The sequence below is a fragment of the Narcine bancroftii genome, chromosome 14 (genome assembly GCF_036971445.1).
Source record: "Narcine bancroftii isolate sNarBan1 chromosome 14, sNarBan1.hap1, whole genome shotgun sequence".
NCBI classification, from domain to species: Eukaryota; Metazoa; Chordata; class Chondrichthyes; order Torpediniformes; family Narcinidae; genus Narcine; species Narcine bancroftii.
Window position 1 is genome coordinate 50772718 of NC_091482.1, and position 19901 is coordinate 50792618.

At 43.3% G+C, this 19901-nt stretch overlaps 1 protein-coding gene across 1 annotated transcript in view; it reads right to left on the reverse strand.

Annotated features, from left to right (window-relative positions):
- LOC138749786 (ADAMTS-like protein 3) overlaps window positions 1-19901 on the reverse strand; it is a 428872-nt gene that overhangs the window by 151961 nt on the left and 257010 nt on the right. Inside the window, exons 8-9 of the mRNA XM_069911655.1 lie at window positions 4129-4240; window positions 2464-2602 (exon numbers count right to left, since the gene is read on the reverse strand). Coding sequence (XP_069767756.1) covers window positions 2464-2602; window positions 4129-4240 — 251 coding nt within the window. The remainder of the gene's footprint in view (window positions 1-2463; window positions 2603-4128; window positions 4241-19901) is intronic.

Consider the following 19901-nt stretch of genomic DNA (forward strand, 5'->3'; position numbering starts at 1 on the left):
GTGCTCATTGAGCCTCCGCCAGAATACACACACGCTAGGAATCTAAGAAAGTACTGCACATCAGCTTGTCCTCAAGATTGAAACCCATGAAATATAAAAGGTTGTAGCAGCATAGAAGAAATATTATCAAAGAAAACTTTAAATTTGGTTTTCCTCAAGTATGGACTTTCCTCCGTGTTGGTTCTGGGACACTTTCTAGCTATTAATGGCCTAGGTTTGATTGGACAGAGCACAACTTTCAAGTCTGCACCTAGAGATGTCGTAAACAATGGGCTTCAAGGAGATCTGGACAAATCCTTGAAGAGGATAGATGAATGGCAAACAAAAAGGTGGGTGGCACATGAAGAAGAACCAAAGGCAAAAGATGGTGCAGTCTCCAGCGAATGTTTGGGGCTGGGCAGGTGAGGATAGCTGTGCAGAGTTCATTAATGGTGGCAGGGCTGGGGGATCCTGGGCTTTAGCCAAGTCATTAACAAAAATAAGTGGTCCTTAGAACAACCGGCAGGGAATGTGACTGGCCATTGGGAAAAACAATTCTGTAACACTGCTCATTCGCAGCAGACGGGCCTTCAATTCTGATGACAAACTCTTGTGGTCCTTTTAGAATTTTGCAAATACCACATCCACTTTGTGTCGTCCCCCCCTCCCCCCCACCCCCAGCCCCCAAGACTCCTACTATTTAATTACAGTCTTCCTTGCCAGATCTTTGGTTCCTCTTTAGAGTTCACGCCCAAAACATTGCAGTCTGACCTGCTGAGCTCCTCAAGGAAAACTATGCTCTTGTTTCCACTTGATTTAGATGAGATCAGTTTCCATCCGATTTATCAGTTAACTTTTTTTTAATTTGGGACTGGTCCGTCGCTATACTGAGCCTAACACTATTGTTTTCCAAATGTGTAATTACTGTTGCTTGTCTGACCAATTTTTTGTAAAAAAGCACAGAAGTGACACTTTGGTCGCTGGCAAACAAATAGGAAGTGATGTAATGATTTTTTTTTAAAGAGCAGAGGGTGGTTTGCAGCTGGAACCGATTCCCAATAGTTAGTACACATTTTATTCTGCACAACTGCAAAGAAGGCAATGACATTCACATCGTGCAATAACATTTTATTTAGCTGCAGCCTGGAAAATTGTGGATCCATTCCAGATACAAGCCATGTTACTCTGTTGATTGGCTTCACTAATTCTTGGGAGCTTTTCACCTTTCTCAAGATCACAAGATATAGGAGCGGAAGTCGGGCCGACTGGCCCATCGAGTCTGCTCCACCATTCTCATCATGAGTTAATCCACCCTCCCACTCAGTCCCATTCCCTGGCTTTCTCCCCATAACCCTTAATGCCAAATCAATTACCTGTCCATCTCTGTCTTAAATATATTCAACAGCCTCACTTCCAGAACCACCCATGGCAACAAGTTCCACAGACTTGAGATGCTCTGACATTTTTTCATATCTGTTTTAAATTGATGCCCTTTTATATAAGATGTGCCCTAATCCGAGACTCCCCTATCATGAGGAACAACTTTGCCACATCTATTATGTCCAGCATTCAAAATGCCTCTATGATGTCCCCTCCCTCATCATTCTGTCTTCAACGAGAATTATTCCTCAAAGCCGACAATCGTTCCTTCATTGTGTGTTATCCTGATTTTAAATAGCTCTGTCGGATCCCTTCGCAATGCCCTCTACATCAGAGAATACCCCCCCCCACCCCAAGCGTCTTCACATAATTATGGTGTCTCACCCGTGGAATAATTTCACCCAAAAAACCTGCACCTCTCTGAAATACTTTTCATCTGACCTAAACTACGGCAGCCAGAAATGGATGTAATACCTCTGCTGTGGTTGAACCCACATTTCACAAAAGATTCATTATGAACTTTCTTGCCTTCATACTCAATGACACACATCTTAAGGGCACAAGGACCTTGGCCAATTCTCCCCAGTGCTCGAAGCATGTTGTGTGCTTTTTTAATTGGAACTGGGTGAGATGGGATTCCAGGAAAGCAATGGCATGAGGGCATCACCCAGCAATTGCATGACAGAACCTGTTAGCATTTTTAAATTTTCTGGAGAGAGATTGTAAAAGTGTCTGATTTAGTGGTTTACATAGTGGGCGCCAGTCTCTTGAACTCTGAACAAAATGGTCATTATAAATGCTAACCTGGATTTGCAAATTTTTGATTAATTTTACGTTTACATTCCTGAACTTTATCTGAGTTATATAAGTCTCTCTGCTACTTGTTTTAACCATTTGTATTGAAAACTCTTTAACAATTTGTTGCTTTCTTTGCTGGCAGGCAATAAAGTCATTACAGAGGAGAAGTTACGAGGATTTAGTCCTGACACCAAGTTTATTAGCTGCAAGCGGGAATGTAGCATTGGAATTCCAAAGTCACAACCCTGACTCCACCTAATGGAGTCAGCAGTTCCTCAGCATTTCTGCCCTTGTGCACAGACACACCTGGAAGGACAATGGTCCATGTTGCACTCCTGAAGTTTGGGCTTGGGCTTTTTATTTTCTGGATAGTAATTGCAGGAATGCTCCGGAACCACCCGACCTGAACGTATATCCACACATTCTGCAGAACTAAGCTGGTAACCTGAAAGCAAACAGAAAGAAGAGACGGTCGCGTCAGACACACAGACCACTCGGCATAGCTTGCCTATGTCAACCAGTGGGAACCCATCAGTATTAAACTCATCATCCAGAACTTGGCCTTTCGCCTTCTATGCTAAGGCGATTCAAGCTGTAGTTGAGGCAACTGTAAGCAAATCTGTTTTCACCTCTCTCCTAGGCAGTGCATTTCCTTTGAGAGACACTTTAGGTACTCACCATTTTCTGGGTGAAAAACATGCCACCAGATCCACTTTCACTGCCAACCTTAAATTTGTCCTCTAGCTTTATCCATTGCTTATACAGTCTAAAGTTTCCTGCAGGTTACCCCATCCATAGCCATGATCATTTTTATGAACCTCCATCTTGGTCCTGCTTAACTTTCAGCAATCAAGGGGGGGGGAAGTCCAAGCTTTCCCATTCTCTCCTCATAACTGAGCTGTTCCATCCCAAACAATGTCCTTGTGAAATCTCCTCTGATCCATCTTTCCTGATGCTTCATTCAAGTTGTTCTACATATCAAGTCTGCCTCATTATATCAAGGGGTTCACTCATTTTTTTTTAACCCCCTCTGCAGTCCATGATGCAAACAGCTAAATAATAATGATAAAAAGAGTCTTCCAGATTCACCAGGAAGATTACAGATTCCATCGATAGTTCGAAATGTACAGCAAAGAATCAGGGCTTCGTTCCACTGAGTCACGCTCTTAGCTCATTTTATTCTCCCCCCAATCCTGATCAATTCCCCTCAGCTTCTATAACAACTAGAAGCAACTCATGTGCAAAATTAACCTGCCAACCCACGCATTTTAGGATGTAGGAGAACCCTGGGGTAGAACTGGCAAACTCCACACACACAGATCTAGATGTTGGGGCTGAATCGAGCTGCTCTGCTGTCTGTGCCAGAGCACCTCTTCCTCAACTTGACTGATCTAAACTTTATTTGTTTAGGGAGGAGAGGATTAATCAGATTGTTTTTTTTTCCCTCCTGGATGAAAACAGGTCAGCTACCACTTTAACTGAACTCACTAGGCCTGGATGTCTCAATTTACACATTCCTCATGACATTGGGGGCCATTTGGCCCTTTGGCTCTTTCCTGACTTCCTATCAATTCCATTTATAACTTTCTCTTATTTCCCTGCAACCTATTCTCTCCCACATCTCCAGGTTGACTCCCCTGGTGGAATATGAAACAAACATTTCACCATATTCTGGAGGTTTCTCAAATATAATAAAATGCTGAAAAACTCTGCTGGCTTGGGAGTGTCCTCAGAAGATGGAACCGTTAGGGTCTCAGATCTGAGGCCCTTCATCAGAACTTGGGGCTTTCCCAATCGGCTGATGAATCTAGAACTGCCGCCGCGGTGATCACAGGAAGACACGAAGAATGGTCTTCCCAGTGTGTCTGAAGGTTGTCAACACTTCAGGATGGTCGAGGTTAAGATTTGTTAAAAAAAAATGTTTTGGAACCAACCATGCAGAGATATAAAATATACGGCGGTCTTCGTTACCTCCTCCACAGGTCACAGTGCACGGATAAAAATCGGTCTCTCTCCATTGATGGCTGATGGGTTGATAGAACATGAATTGGACCACACTGTCCCTCGAAGAGACATACCTAGCCTGAACAAATAAAGGAAGAAGATTCTTTAAATGCACATTCAAAATGGAAGGCCTTTATATTGGGTGAAAGTGAGAATTCTTCTCAATGATTCATCATCAAGGATCTACACCACCCAGCACACACTCGGCTCTCGCTGCTGCCATCAGGAAAGAGGCGTAGGTGCTGCAAGTCTCAGACCACCAGGTTCAGGAACAGCTGCTCCATCAGACTCCTCAACAACAAATTCAATGAGGGATACATTTAAGGACTCTTACTTGTGCATTTTATTAATTAAAAAAAATCTCTCTGTATTGCAGTTTGCTTATCTGTTTACAGTTCTTTATTTGCATATGAAGAAAGGTTCGATAGACTAGGCTTTTATTCTCTGGAATTTAGAAGACGACTGAGGGGGGATCTTATAGAAACATATAAAATTCTTAAGGGATTAAACAGACTAGATGCAGATAGGTTGCTTCCAAGGCTGGGAAAAACCAGAACCGGGGTCACAGTTTAAGGATAAGGGGAAGTTTTTTAGGACTGAGATGAGGAAAACTTTCTTTAGTGGATCTGTGGAATTCTTTGCCACAGGAAGTGGTCGAGGCTGGTTCCTTGTCAATATTTAAAAGTCGGTTAGATTTGGCCCTTGTGGCTAAGAGGATCAAGGGGTATGGGGAGAAGGCAGGAGCCAGGTACTGATCAACCATGATCATATTGAAAGGAGGTGGAGGCTTGAAGGGTCATATGGTTGACTCCTGCATCTATGTTTCTATATTTACATGAGTACAGTTTTTTTTTCCACTACAAATAAGTGGTAATTCTGTTTTGCTTGTGAAGAAAAGAATCTTAGGGTTCTATGTGATGTCATGTACGTACACCGAGAAGAGATCTGAAATCTGATTCAGCCAGCTCAGTATTCGGGATCACGGACGAATGAGCTGATTTACAAAGCTACCAGACTCACTGTGCTACCTTTCCTTTGTTTGCGCTCGACCTCAAAAATCAAACAAACTCATCAATTGGGACATTTCTGCCAAATGCTCTCATTTCAGGGTTCAGGCTTGGAGGACCTTGCATTAAGGGGCTGATGCAGAAGTTAGAAGGGCCATCTTTTAGGGTGAGAAATGAAATTAATTCCCTGCCTGCCTCTTGGTGAAGAACGGAGCTCATGAATGAAAGAGCTGGCTACCCATTTCATTCTACTAAACGATTACCCTTCACCCAGCAGGGCCCCCCCCAAAAAAATCGCAGGTATGATCGTACAACCTGCTGCTGTTTTGTGGGCCTATCTCAATGTAGCAATCATATTTAAAATTTACACATTGACTGTAAATTTACACACTGAGATATTCTCAGGACTGGACAACAAGACCTTTTGTAGCCTGCCACTATAAGTCTCCACTCCATTCCCTCTCTAACCTACCACACTCCGACATTGGTACCATGAAGCCCAACGAAAGCTTGAAGAACAGGATCTCATCTTCTGTCTGGGAACGTTGCAGCCTTCTCCACTCCACTTGGAATTCTGGAACTTGATTTCTGTCTGTATTAGTCATCTACCTGTGATGAATAGTTCAACTTGTTTTATTCCCCCCTCCTCTTATTTTCCTTCTGGTAATGGAGGACATCCCCATCCTCACCTGCTTCGCACTTTACAACTCCCTTGTTCTTTGTTATTTTGACTTTGTTCTCATTCTCTAACGACTGCCAAATATCCCCACGGCCTTTCAGAGACATCTCGTTACACCCCAGTTCAAAAAAAAGCCCCTTTTTCAGTCCTGCCAACTGCACTTTTGAAGCAGTCAAAACCTGAGCAAAGAACCAAAATTAAATTTAAATTTTATTGACCACGAGTAACAGTCCTACTTTTGGCCCAAAAATCCAGAATTTTTCCATATATTGCATGTAAAAGTTGACCCCCCACCCCACCAATTTTTGTCCCTGGCCGCCCACCCACTTGAGCTCCTGACACCCCAAACTCGGGCTTACCACCTAGTCCTGCCTGGCCTCCCATCCGAGCTCCGAAGGCCCTGAACGCGCAGGTACCATGGTCAAAAGTAGTATGGTGTAATAGTCAAGCCCGTAAATTTTATAATAAAAATTGGTCCACAAAATTTGACTTGCATACACGAATACACGGTAGGTTCTGCAAGTTTGCTAAGTTGAGCTCTGTAGAAGCCGATTCCAGCCATTGAGGCGCATGCCGCCCAATTATACCCAATTAGCCTATAGCTCTGTACGTTTACTTGAGGATGGGAGGAAACTAGAGCACCCAATGGAAACCTATGCAGGTCACAGGGAGAATGTGAAATCTCCTTACAGACAGCAGAATTTTGGAACCTGGGTCACTGGAGCTGTAATACACTGAAACTTCGTTAGATCGCGATTCTTTAATCTGTGGAATCGCTTATAGCGTGGGTGTCTGTGGACCCCAAACTTTGCAAATTTTGAAAGATAGATGGACGGATGAGTTTGACAGATTATTGATATGCGTTTTGCCCTCAAAATACGTTTTTTTTTTGGATCAAGATGACAGAGGGAACCAATTGAAGCTATAAATTAAATACTTGGTGTACCCGGCTGACAGAGCCTGGAAGGCAGCTTCAGCAGAGACCACCGAGAACTGCTGTCACGGGACTTTGAAAAGGTGCCTGGCACCCCAGCGGTCGGTACACTGCATCCCATGCACTGGTGGAGAGCGGCACAGCGCGCACATCGCCACCTCTTCTCGACACGCCTGTGGATCCCACTCTGTAACTTTCTGCTTTTCTTCTACTGCTGTCCAGTGGATGAGGATGGCGTCGATGGGCCGCGTGCTCATGCTTCAGTTCGGCACTCCCGCATTTCTGGAGGGCGTGACGAGCCAGACCCAGGGGCAGCACACCCTGGTGAAGGGGGAAGGATCACCTGGCGGGTCTCTTTCAGGAGAGCGGCGAGACAGAGGCAAACATTGCCACCCTGCAGTTCTGCCACGGCAAGGAGCAGCAGTGGCTGTTTGCCAGCACCACGCAGAGCTTCATGCCGAGCGGCTGGGTGCTCCAGACGGGGCTGGGCGAGTTTGGCATGCACTCACAGCTGCAACAGCAACACCTGCTCGTGCCTCTGCAGTATGTGGGGCTGGAGGGGTCCACCTGAACCTGCAGATGTACAAGCACAGCAACGGGCGCTTCTATCAGGCCAAGAAGGACGTGCGGCTGTATGTCCGCAACTATCTGATGCAGAAGGTGGGCACTAGTTTTACTGGCGCTGTAATACCATGCTTCTGGTATCATGAAGTAACAAATGTTTTTGAGGAAGGTGTTATTCTGATCAAACAGGCCATTCCATTGTATTGATAGAGCATTGTTTTCTCGTTCCCGAACACTCATCTAGTTGATGGAGCCAGCACTTGCTTCGTCAGAAATGGGAGCACTTGTTCAAGTCAGCTCCAATGACCAGTTTGCCTATTTGCCCAGGGAGTTTAAGTTGTTACCTGAAACACTTAAAGGCTTCTCAGCTGTTCAGCAAAGTACACAAACCACTGGCCAGCCCTTGAAAAGAGACTAAAGGACAGGAAGTTTGCAGAGGACTGAAAAGGCTGCAGTTTTGAGGATTAAATGGGCATCTGAGGATTTTTAGAGAGCAGCAAAAATTTCTAGGATTTGGCCATTGATACCAAGGGTGGAACTATTTATTTCCACATGGTAAGAAAAGGGAGAATTTTGCACCACAGAAATTTTAGAACTGATTTTATTGATTAAGTTTCTTTGGAATCAGTGCCTTCAGCCTAGCGAATCCACACCGACTGTTAAGCATCAATTGATATTAATCCCACTTTATTCTCCACACATGCCCAAAACCTCCCCTCCAGATTCCACGACTCATCTGCTCTCTGGCACCAAGTTACATTGGCCAATGAACCAAGTGAAAACTTGGCCCAATGTTGCACCAACAACAACCTTGAACTCAATATCACCAAAACCATGTGGTATCTAATTATGGGAATTACAATGAAGAAACCATCACACAGACTTTGCCAGTAAACTGGGGGAGAGAGAGAGTAACCAAGGAAATTCCAGTCAGGAATCAATTCTCACCTCCTCTTCTGAGCCATATGAAGTAAGCACGGCAGCGCCTCTACTTCCTCAGGAGCATGCAGAGAGTTGGTACGACATCGGAAACAGCAACAAATTTCTACAGATGTGTCGTGGAAAGTATGCTGATTGGCTGCATCATGGTCTGGTGTGGGGACACCAATACCCCGAGCGTAAAGGTTGTGGAGACTGCCCAGGACATCAAAAGCAAACCCTTCCCCACTATTGAGAATATCGACAGGGAACACTGGCGACAGAGAGCAGCAGCAACCATCAAGGACCCAGCACACCCTCTGTTCTCACTGCTACCATCAGGAAAGAAGTAGAGGTGCCACAGACTCACACCACCAGTTCAGGAACAGCTGCTTCCCTTCCACCATCAGACTCCTCAACAAACTCAATCAAGGACTCATTTAAGGACTCTTATTTTTGCACTTTAATCATTTTTTTCTCACAGTACTGCGCAGTTTATTTACATTTCTTTATTTGTTTACATGTGTACATCATGTACAGTTTTTCTGCCTTGCCCATAGGAAAACGAATCTCAGTATTGTATGTGATGTCATTATCTCTGACAACAAATAAATCTGAAATCGAGTGACTACAGTTCTTTAGGAGGTGGGAAGAAAGTTGAGAACCTGGATGTCACAAGGAAAATATACAAGCTCCATGCTGACAGCTCCAGAGGACAGGATTGAATCTGTCCCATTGTGAAGCCGGAACTCCCAGATCAGGATTAACCATTAAGCAAAATAAGCACGTGCTTAGGGCACCAAGGGAAAGGGGTGCCCGAGATGCAGCTGAACTAGGGCCCCACAAAAAGGGTCCCCCACAATAAATGGAAAAAAAATACAGTGCAACTCCAATTATCCATAATGGTCGGGCCCGGACCTATTTTGATTAAATGATATTTTCCGAGAACTGGTCATTATTTTTAAACAGCCTAGTAGCAACAGAAAATCACTAGTAACAGTGTTTAAACAACAACAAACAACAAGGGAAGGTTTTTTAAGCATGAAATAATGTTTAATTCTTGCCAAAAAAAAAACCTGAACAAAATAAGATAAATCCAACACTAAAAATTCGAAATTCTCCTCGGAGGTTTTTCCTAAAATTCCAAAATTTTTTCCACCTGTGACATCAGTTCGGCTCCAAAAATAATTTTGGATAGATGAAGATTTCTGATTGCTTTGGATGTATTCAATTATCCAATTGTTTTTCGGAGGCGAAATGACGTAATTTTGGCTTCAAAATTTTTCAGATAAATTAGGATTTCTGAAATCCTCAATTATCCAAAAAACATTTTCGGAGTTGAACAGACGTCACTCCCAGGTCCAAAAAAAACTTGGATAAGTGAGGATTTCAGACAATCCTATTTCAGATAATCGGAGTTGTGCTGGTCTGGCCAGCAAGAAAATGGAATTTTTAATGTATTATTTCACATTCACCGCCTCTTGAGTCTTAATATCTCGTCAGTTAGACAATGGAAGGGTCGAGGACGAACCATTGTTGGGATGTGCTTTGGCCTTAATCTGACCCTGGGCGCTCTTTTAACTCCACCAAGTAAGTGTGTATCTTGTTTTGCGAAAATCAACAAATTCCTTTCTTTATCCACTTTTTTGGGGTTTTTATAATAAATACAGTACAATGAAGAAAAGGGAACAAAACTGAAAATACAATATCACATATGAATATATCTCAAGATAAAACTTCAAACTCAGATCCCCCTCCACTGCACTGGGTGAAGACAGAAAAGGCATCAAAAATATTATATACATGTATATAAAGTCAACAAATTCCGACCTTATCTGGATAGATTTGGGATGTCTGCTTTAAAGTAACATTCCTTCTGCCCCACTCCATTTACACAAAGTTAATAGCAGGGGGCTCTCTTCACTTGAGCAAGCTTTTACTCTATTTTGTTTCAATCTTGAGTTTAACTTCAAGCATTTCTCAAGATGCATTTAACATTACTGCATATGGTACATAGTAAATCCCATTAAATATCATTTTGCAAAATCATTTGATTTATGTTTAGCAAAATGCAGCTTGATATTGCCAGGAGAGGAAATTCAAAGTCATACATTTAGATGCCAATTTAAAAACAGGAATGAAAGTTCACTGGAGTTTATTCATGCAGAACTATCCCAGTATTTGCTGCAAATGCAATTTCCTACTGGTATTATGTTTAAGTATAAGCACAGGATATTTGTAATGATTGTTTAATGCCTGGATTCTAGTTCAGGTTCATTGCTTTTACTACTTAAGTAATGATCGAGATTGCTGCAGTTAGTAAAGTCAAAGATGAATGCATAATATTAAGGGAAGCAAAGACATTTGATATTAAGTCTCACAACCAAGCTGCATGAAAGTTTTGCTCTTATATTTCTGCAAAGTATTAGCGACATTATATGGCGAATATGGTGGTCCTGCAGTAACGGCAGCTCTGCTGCTGGTGTGGACCTGGGGGAGAGCAGGGAGCGGAAACACAGCACTCTGCTCCACAGGGTTCTACCACCCAGTCCTACTGATGACTCCAATCAGGCTTTAAAATCCTGCGATCACAGGGTCTGGGCCCAAGATGGTGGCGCCTATGCTGTCAGGGGTTTGCAGACTCCGGGGAGCAGGGCACCCCGTTTGAGAAGGAGAAGCAGAGGAGATGACCACGCCGGAGGAGCACTGAGGGGCTCTGCAGCTGAAGAATACACAGACGGTTGTTGGTGACTCAAGGCGAGGAACCCACACAAGCCGTCAGCTGCTGGCAACTTGCAGTCAAAGGACTCACACCAGGCTGCTGGAGATGGCTGAAGGAGATACCAGGTACTGAAACTGCGAGAGGGTGCCTAGGGTGGGAGGGGCTCCCAAAGAGCCTCAGGTGCTGAATGTTTTGTGATTGTGTTGGAGGTTTGGGTCTGGAAATCAGGGAACCGATGGTTTGTCTGTAAATCTTCGTCTGCCTTACAGCAGACTAAATGCAATTAAAAAATCATGGTAAATTAAAACCTCCTATTGTACCTTTGTAGTGAAGTAATTGTAAACGTCATTGTCGTTTATCAAACTTTTTACGTATACAGAATCACAAGATGAGAAATTACTTCTAAGGTCATATATAAAAACTTTTGCAGGGGCAATAACTTTATAATTGTTTCCACTGAGCTGCAACACCAATTTTCCCCAGAGATCGTTAGATTATCCATCCTTGTGCTGCTGCCATATAAAAAAAAGCCTTTCAATTGGTTGAAGTTAAATTTCACGATCCCTTTGGGATTCTCAGAAGGTCCCATCCAGACATCTGCTTCTGACAACCTGCCCAAAGACTGCGCTGTTACCCTTAGCCTGACACACGAGAAGGAAATTCTAAGTGACATCCAAGAAGCACAGCAAGAAGGTTTCTGTAATTGGAAAGACGGATTCCTCTACAATTTATGATCCAGGGAGACAAGATAAGATTCCACCGTAGGAATTTAAATCCAGTAAATTATATGAATCATTAACAAAATATTAGTTAATGGAGCCCATAAAAAAGTCAAGTTGTTATGAGAGAAAGCAATCTGCTTCCCTTGCTTGTATGCAACTGCAAGGTCATAGCAACATGATCAACTCTTAATGCCCTCTGAACTGGTCAAGAAAATCATGCTCTTGTATCAAAGTACAACAATGAAACCACACTGTCCACTCAGCACCAGCCACGGCGATGGCAAATGCACCTTGTCAACCCTGAAGTGCCCTCAAAAAACATCTGGGAACCTTGGGCAGACTCATCTGATACCCTCTAGTCAATATTCCAAAGTCCACCATTGTGACCTGAGCACGTCCTGTCCCATAGGGCAGAGCCACCCATGGTGGTGAAGAGTCAGGAGGACATGGTCCTGGATATACTCAGCCCTGACTCCAGTCCCACGAAGTGTTCTGGCATCAGATCAAAGACGAGCAAGGAAACCTGTGACAGGCCACCTACTATCTGCTCTCTGTTAAAACATCAGCGCTCCTCCACATGGGGTCAACGTTTGAAAGAAGAATTAGCAAGGATACAGAATATACTCTAGCAGAGAGACTTCAATGTTCATTACAATGACCGCCTTGGTCATGGTACTGAGCTGACTGAGTCCTGAAGTGCCAGACTGGTCTGCAACTGATACAAGAACTTGAGGGCCCAACATCATTGACTTCATTCTCACCCATGTACCTGCTGCAGACTCATCTGTTCATGACCATCCTACAGTTCCTGTCGAGACAAAGTCTCATCATCGTACGCAATTACCTTTGAGGCTCCAAGAGCACTGGTCTTGTAAATCAGGGGTCGCAAGTTCATTCCTCGCTGGGACCTAATTTCTGTGAGGGCCTCTGGACAAAGTGGCAACTCTCTGTCTTCCTTATGGTAGACGAAGTTGAAGAATTTCATGAATGTTATATTCTAAATGTAGTATTACGTGACAATAATGGAACCTTTACACATAGCAAATCTATCTAGAAGATTAAATTCTTCATGATTGCAGAAAACTGCTTAATTTTATCTCGCACAGAAAATAAAACAAAAATGGAAACGGTACAGTCAGCGCCAGTGACCAGGACCAGGGTTCGAATTCCATGCCGTCTGTAAGGTGTTTGTATGTTCTTCCCGTGTCTGCGTGGGTTTCCTCATGGGTGCTCTGGTCTCCTCCCACCGTTCAAAAAAAACATACCGGGGATGTAGGTCAGTTGGGTGTAATTGGGCAGCCCATGGGCTCATGGGGCTTTTACTGTGCTGTATGTCAAAATTAAAATTGAAATTCATGAAGACAGCAGGACTGGAGATAAAGTGGTTCTGAAGGTATTGGGGATATTTACTTTTATTGACTAAGGTATACAACATAATTGCAAAGACATCGTAGAAGAACAGTTCTAAGCACCACCTAGGTTAAATCCAAGCCACGACATATAGTCTGCTCATTACAACGGGAACCACAAGAACTACCATCGGATGTAGTGCTGAAGATGCATTCCTACAATTACGGTGTCTGAAACCAGATCATTCTTCTATAGCCTTAACCCTATGTCCGTCGGAGATTATGAATAATTTCCCCATTTTCTTTTTCTGCCCACTAAAAACTGGACAAACGACCTGATCTGACACTTCCACATTCAAACTTTTAAAATAAACTCTTGTCGTTGACTTTTTCTCGGATCGTTCTTTGAACAAGAAAATATACAACACAATACTACATCCAAGACATGGTTGGTGCAACACCAGTGTCCCGGGTTTGAATCTGGTGCTATCTGTACATTCTCCATGCAGAAGTGTGGGTTTCTTTCGGGCGCTTCGGCTTCCTCTCGCTACTCAAAATGTACTGGAGTTGGAGGTCAATTGGGTGGCGTAGACTCGCGGGCTGTTACTGTCCTATATGTCCATATTATAAATGTGTATTTTGGACCTTGAATCAACACAGCACTGAACTATGGGGCATGACTTTGTATGAAGCTTGACATTAATTGGACCACCCGTTTGAACCATGTAGCAGGAATAAACTTTACTTCCTGCTAAAAGATCCCCCGATCACGTCCTGGGTCTGAGGCATCATCAACAATTTCGGTAAGTCCCCTGCATTCCTCAACAACGGCACCATCGAAAGCATCCTGGTCGGATGCATCCAAGTGTGGGATGGGAGCTCCTCTGCGCCAAAATGGAGGAAGCTGAAGGTGGTGGGAAATGCCACTCAGAACAAACCTTCTCAACACCACCCAGGTCCTCAGGAAAGACAGCCAGCAAATTGCAAGTCCCATCACATCTCAGGCACACTCTCTTCTCCCATTAGGCAGAGGGCCCCAGAGTGTGAGATCACATACCAACAGTCTTAAAGACAGCCAATTGACTTCTAAACAAACTTCACAGTCTCTCACTTGGCTCCTGCCATGCACTAATTGACCTTTGCATATTTATGAAGGTATGTCCACATTTCTCATTGTAACTCCATAATCTGTATCTGTGATTTTGCTAGGCTATTTTGAGCAATTGGATACACATTAAAGCTATTTTGCTGGATTACTTGCAGATGAACCCTTTCACTGCACCAGGAACAACATGGCAATAAGCTTGAATTTAACTTCGATGTCTTGCATGCTCTCTGTGAGAATTCTGTACCTGAAGCAATCACGCCCAAACTTGAGGAGGGTTGTTTCACTGGACAACAAATATCTTGCTTCCTGAACACCCTTGTGTGTATTTTAAGGATTTTGGGCTTCTGATCACAAAAATCATCTTAACATTTTCCAATCATGTATAGTTTTCTTATTTTTTTTTGGTGATTTCCTGTCATATTTTAAGTCTACTTCGAGCATGCAAAGCCATGAAGTGCAAAGTGCCATTGAATATTCATTTTCTGCCTTCACACTGGGACTTCTTCCCTGCTGATCTTGGTGCAGTCAGTGATGGACATGGCGAAAGGTTTCCCCAGGACATGATGACTGTGCAAAAGCAGTATCAGGGCAACTGGAATCCATCAGTGCCGGCCGACTATTGTTGGACACTGACAAGAGAGGCATCAGATGCTGAGTACAAATGAAAATTAGTGGCAAAACCTTTTCAGGTCAGTTGAACCGACACAATGTGTCAGCATCGTTATGCGATTAAACATGCTAAATTCAACAAAAAGTTTCTTCCACTTCCTACCTGATGCAGCAAATCTGAAATTATCTTTGGGTTCATCTTGAAGTTATTTATCATAAACCAATTTTCTTACAGGAAGCAAACCTTCTGAAAAAAAGTTTATTGTTTTCAGTCAACGCATCCTCCATGATGTGTCTGGGGGAAAGGAATCTGACAAAGATGCTGCGAGACCGGAAGAGTTCCTCAAGCATTTCAGTGTGATTACTAACAATTTGGGAGCAGTGTGGTTAGCGCAATGCCTCTACAGTGCCAGCGATTGGGACCTGGGTTCAAATCCCATGCTGTCTGTAAAGAATTTGTACATTCTTCCCATGTCTGTGTGGATTTTCCCTGCGGTCTCTGGTTTCCTCCCTCCATTCAAGACATACTGGGGGGGGGGGTTTGGTTAATTGGGTGTAAATTGGGCAGCATGGACTCATGGGCCGAAATGGCCTGTTACCGTGCTGTATGTCTAAATTAAATACAATCAGTGTCTGCAACCTATCGTGTTTCATTCAACTATGCCTCCTCTCAGAGTCTTTCCGTACGCTTAATTAGCCTATTTTATTGAGCAGCTCACTGTGATGTAATGTAATAACACGAGGACACAAAATAGGAGCAGGAAGAGGCCTTCTAATCTGTCAAGCTACTCAACCTTACAGTGAGATCATGGCTGATGTGGTCATGGACACAGATCCATCTACCTTCCTTTCTCCCATAATTGTTAACTTCCTTACCATGCAAAAAGTTGTGATATTAAAGGTCTGATAATTAACTGGCTTCAGCTTTTAAAGGAAATCAGCTAAATTGTGCATTAAGTGGGAGGGACAATCTCCCCTGTAATTTACCCTTGACGGCAGCAACTGCTGGTACACTCTTCTTTCTTCTAAGCTAAGTAGTGCCTGAGGTAACCATTTCTTCAAGATTTTTTTACATCGAGCAGATCATTTCTGGGTTGTGTCTGTAACGACATCCCTCATTTACGTGGACAAGTCATCAGTTTCACTCTCAGCTCCTATCAGGAGAGCCAGTGTGAGAAAAAAAATGAACATTTGTAACATTATTACAACATTCAAAAGGCATTTGGACACATATGTGGATAGGAATGGCTTAGTAGGATATGGACCAAACGCAGGCAGCTAGAACTGAACCAGAACACTAATTAGATTGGCAAGAATAAGTCGGGGCAAAGGGCCTGTGAAGGCATTGATCCCCAAACCCAGACCAAGATGGATTTGTACAAAAGAGACAAAACATATGTTGATTACTCAATATAGTGCATCTGACACACTTGGGAGTGGCTGTGGCATTGGACGTAGAGAAGGCCTTTGATAGACTGGAGTGGGTCTTTTGTTCAAAGTACTGGAGATATTTGGATTGGGACAACCATTTGTTAATTGAGTAAAAATGCTCTACCATAAACCCAGGCTAAAATTATAACAAACGGGCAGATGTCTCCAATGTTCCAGCTGGGTAGATCCAGTAGGCAGGGTTGCCCACTGTCCTCAGCATTGTTTATATTAGCTATTGAACCACTGGAAAAAAGTCATTTGACAGGATCCAGGAATAAAGCAGTTCAAGGTGAGCCAGGAGGAGGACAAAATCAATTTATTTGCAGATAATGTGCTCATATATTTAACTGACCTGTGTGAGGTGGTGGGGGGTTTGGCCAGGCTGAGGACCACACTGGAAGATTATGGCAAGATCTCTTGGTACAAGATAAATTTGAATAAAAATAAAATCATGCCCTTGACAAAGGGGGAATTATAGGCAATACCAACATGGGAGCCAGTTTAAAAGGCTTCAAAGGGGCATTAAATATTTGGGGATAAAAGTAGACAAGGAATTGATTAACATATAAACTCAATTATCTCCCTTTGTTCTGGAAGATTGAGGAAGATTTGGATAGATGGAAAACCTTGCCCGGAACTTTGGAGAACAGGGTTAATTGTGCTAAAATTAAAGTGATGCCAAGACTGCATTATCTATTTCAGTTTTTGCCCTTCCCATTGCCCCAAAGCTTCTTTAAGGTGCTCAATGGATGTGTCAGGAATTTCTTGTGGAATGATAAGGTGGCTAGGGTCTTCATGGAAAAATTGACCTGGGGTTATGAACTGAAATTACCAGATTTCAAAGAATACTATTGGGTGGCCCACTTGAGGTTTATCACTTCTCTCTCTGAGGGAGGTGGTACTCTCTCCAGGGAACAAATTGGATGATACGGTAGGAGAAAAGATAGCAGGAGAGTTAACATACAAGTTGATATTGAGGGAAACAGATAATCCACATTAAATCATGTAATGCAGACATGGAAAAAAAAAATCATTGTATCAGGCAAAAATTGGATTATCTGCTAATATTCCCTTGTCCCAGAACAAATTAATACCCTATGACTCTGGATAATAAGATCCTGAACACCTTGTGCCGGAAGGGGATCAGGTGTATTGAGGATTTGTTATGAACGGGGGCAACTTGGCATTTGAACAGCTGATTTGTCAAATAAAACTTTCTTCTGCTCAGATCATTTTTAAGGGATAATTTTGGGACCATCTATAGCCTCACCATGTGTAGTGATGTGGAGATTCTAATTTGAAAAGGGGAAGTTTATTTCAATGATGTGAGGGCCCAAAGCTGGGGTGACATAAGGCGAGGGAAGGTGGGGGACGACTTGGGGCACAACAATGCATGAGCGGTACTGAGTAGACCTGTGTGGGGACAGCATGAAAGCAGTCATTAATGCCAGGTTCAGGTTGGTGCAATATAATTTCTTGCATCAACTGTATCTCACACCACAAAATTTACATAAATCCAAACCAGAAATCTCTGAGATGTGTTCTAGGTGGGGCGCGGAGACTGGAACCTTTCTCCATTCAACCTGGCTGTGTACAAACGGGAGATCCTTCTGGGAGGACATGGGGGGAATTCTGAAAAAGAATACAAAGGAGATTTTCCACAGGAAATTGTACCTTCAGGGAAATATTGTGGGTGTGAGTTTTAAACTGTCCAAGTTCCAAATTCAGCTTGTGAAGGTCATCTTGGCAGTAGCCAGGAGGTGTATAATGATCATGTGGAAGTCTGACTCCAAACTAAATATTACACGATGGAATATGGAAATGCGGAGCTGAATTCCCCTGGAGAAAATTACATTTAATTTAAGGAGGAAATCAGACACATTTGTGGGGGTGTGGCAGCCTTATCTACAACAGATATAGTTACACCCCTTCTAAACAAAAGAAAGGTTTGACTGAGATAAATGAAGTGGGTCATGACGCAGACGATGTTCTCTCATTTCATATCTTTTTCATTTTATTTTACGTTACTTTGAGTTTATATTTGGTTCCTTCTAGGGTTGGTGACTCCATAGATGCTTTTTTTTAATGTATGTTTAATTTAAATAATCTTTTCCTTGTGACATAAGGCTATGGGAGGTAAAGGAGAGGGGTGGGCAGGGAAGGGGCTCTGAATGTAACACATCATTGTTGAGAGAGACTGTATTGTTGTTCTGGGTTGTGAGAGTCTTGGAAAATCAAAAGTAAAATATTCAAAAAAAGGTGATAGTCCCCACTGAACCTCTATTCCACACAAGGATTCTGGTGGATATTTTCTCAGTGCTTGCATTAAAGCTAATGAAAAACAGTAATCAAAACAAATTGCATTAACTTTATCAAATTACAGCTACTGTGCTTCCACAACATTCCTTAAAGTGGCTTTCTGCAGAGACAAACAGACTTAGGAACTTTCTGCAATACCATGTAAGCATTCTTGCAACAACGCACAAAAACAGTGCTATTTGGTGGGGTGCGCTGTGGGGCAGCAGCCAAACACAAAGCAAAGACTGTACAACAAGCTTTCATCCATTAAGTCTCTACACCAGTTTCTGTCCTGATGGCTTCATGAGTGACTGACCCAGGAGGGGCCGGCTCGGGTTTATATACAGGTCGGTTGATTGACAGGAGGGGCCAGCCAGGTGGAGTCAGCCTCTTAGGTGGTCTTCCTGCAAGTACAGAGGTCGCCCCTTGAAGTAGATTGGTGGTCGTATCATCACAATGCCTCAGCTTTAAAACAGCCATCAATAATGCTCGTTACACATATTAGTTAGTTGACATTCATAAATATTCAGTCTGCAGCAAAACCTTTGGAGGAATGCATCAAATCAATGAAGGTTCATTACAAATGCTGAGCTTTAGCTACAAAAAATTGTTCCCTTTGGGGAAGAACAGAAAAAAAAAATGCTTAGCCATGACCCATGATTACAACTTGATTATCGAGTATGGCTCAAATAATAGGATTAAATATTTTAGCTGACCTGGATTGCAGTTCCAAACCAAAAGATGATCTCTTGGCACAGTTGACTATTCACTGGGTCCAAGATTCAAGATTAATTTTACTGACATCGTGATAACAGTCACGTATTGCATGAAATCCCCTTTATCCTGCTGCAAGGTAGACAGATTTGCTGTAGGAAGGAATTGCCTAGGCGCCTCTTATAGTCAGAGATAGAGAAGCAAGAGAGAATCACTCCAAATGTTCGTAGTTTTGCCTCCAGCGCTTCTGCAGCCACCCAGAGCCAGTCCAAACCACTGGCAACCAGAGCTCGAGATCCGAACGCCTGGCATGGTCAGAGACCCTTTGGCACTCTCAGCACTTCCTCGCATCCCGAACCTGATAGCTGGTACCCCTCTGGCCAGTTCGAACCCATCCCTAGCAGCCTGCAGCTTCCATGGGTTCCCCACCCCAAGGCACCACAGAGGCCCCTCACTGGTCCACCTCCGTGTTCACAGTCTTCTGCTTCTCTGACGGGGTGGGGGGGGGGTTTGTCTTCTGGTTTTCTAGTGCCCTACTCCAGTCCTCCACTTCCCCAGAGTCTGCAGCCCCTGCACGGCTGCTGCCGATTAACGGGCGCTGCTATCTTGGGTGCAGACCCCGTGGTCACGGAATCACAAATAAAAGTCCCCCGTTGGCTCCCTCATTGGGCAGTTGACCGGGCGA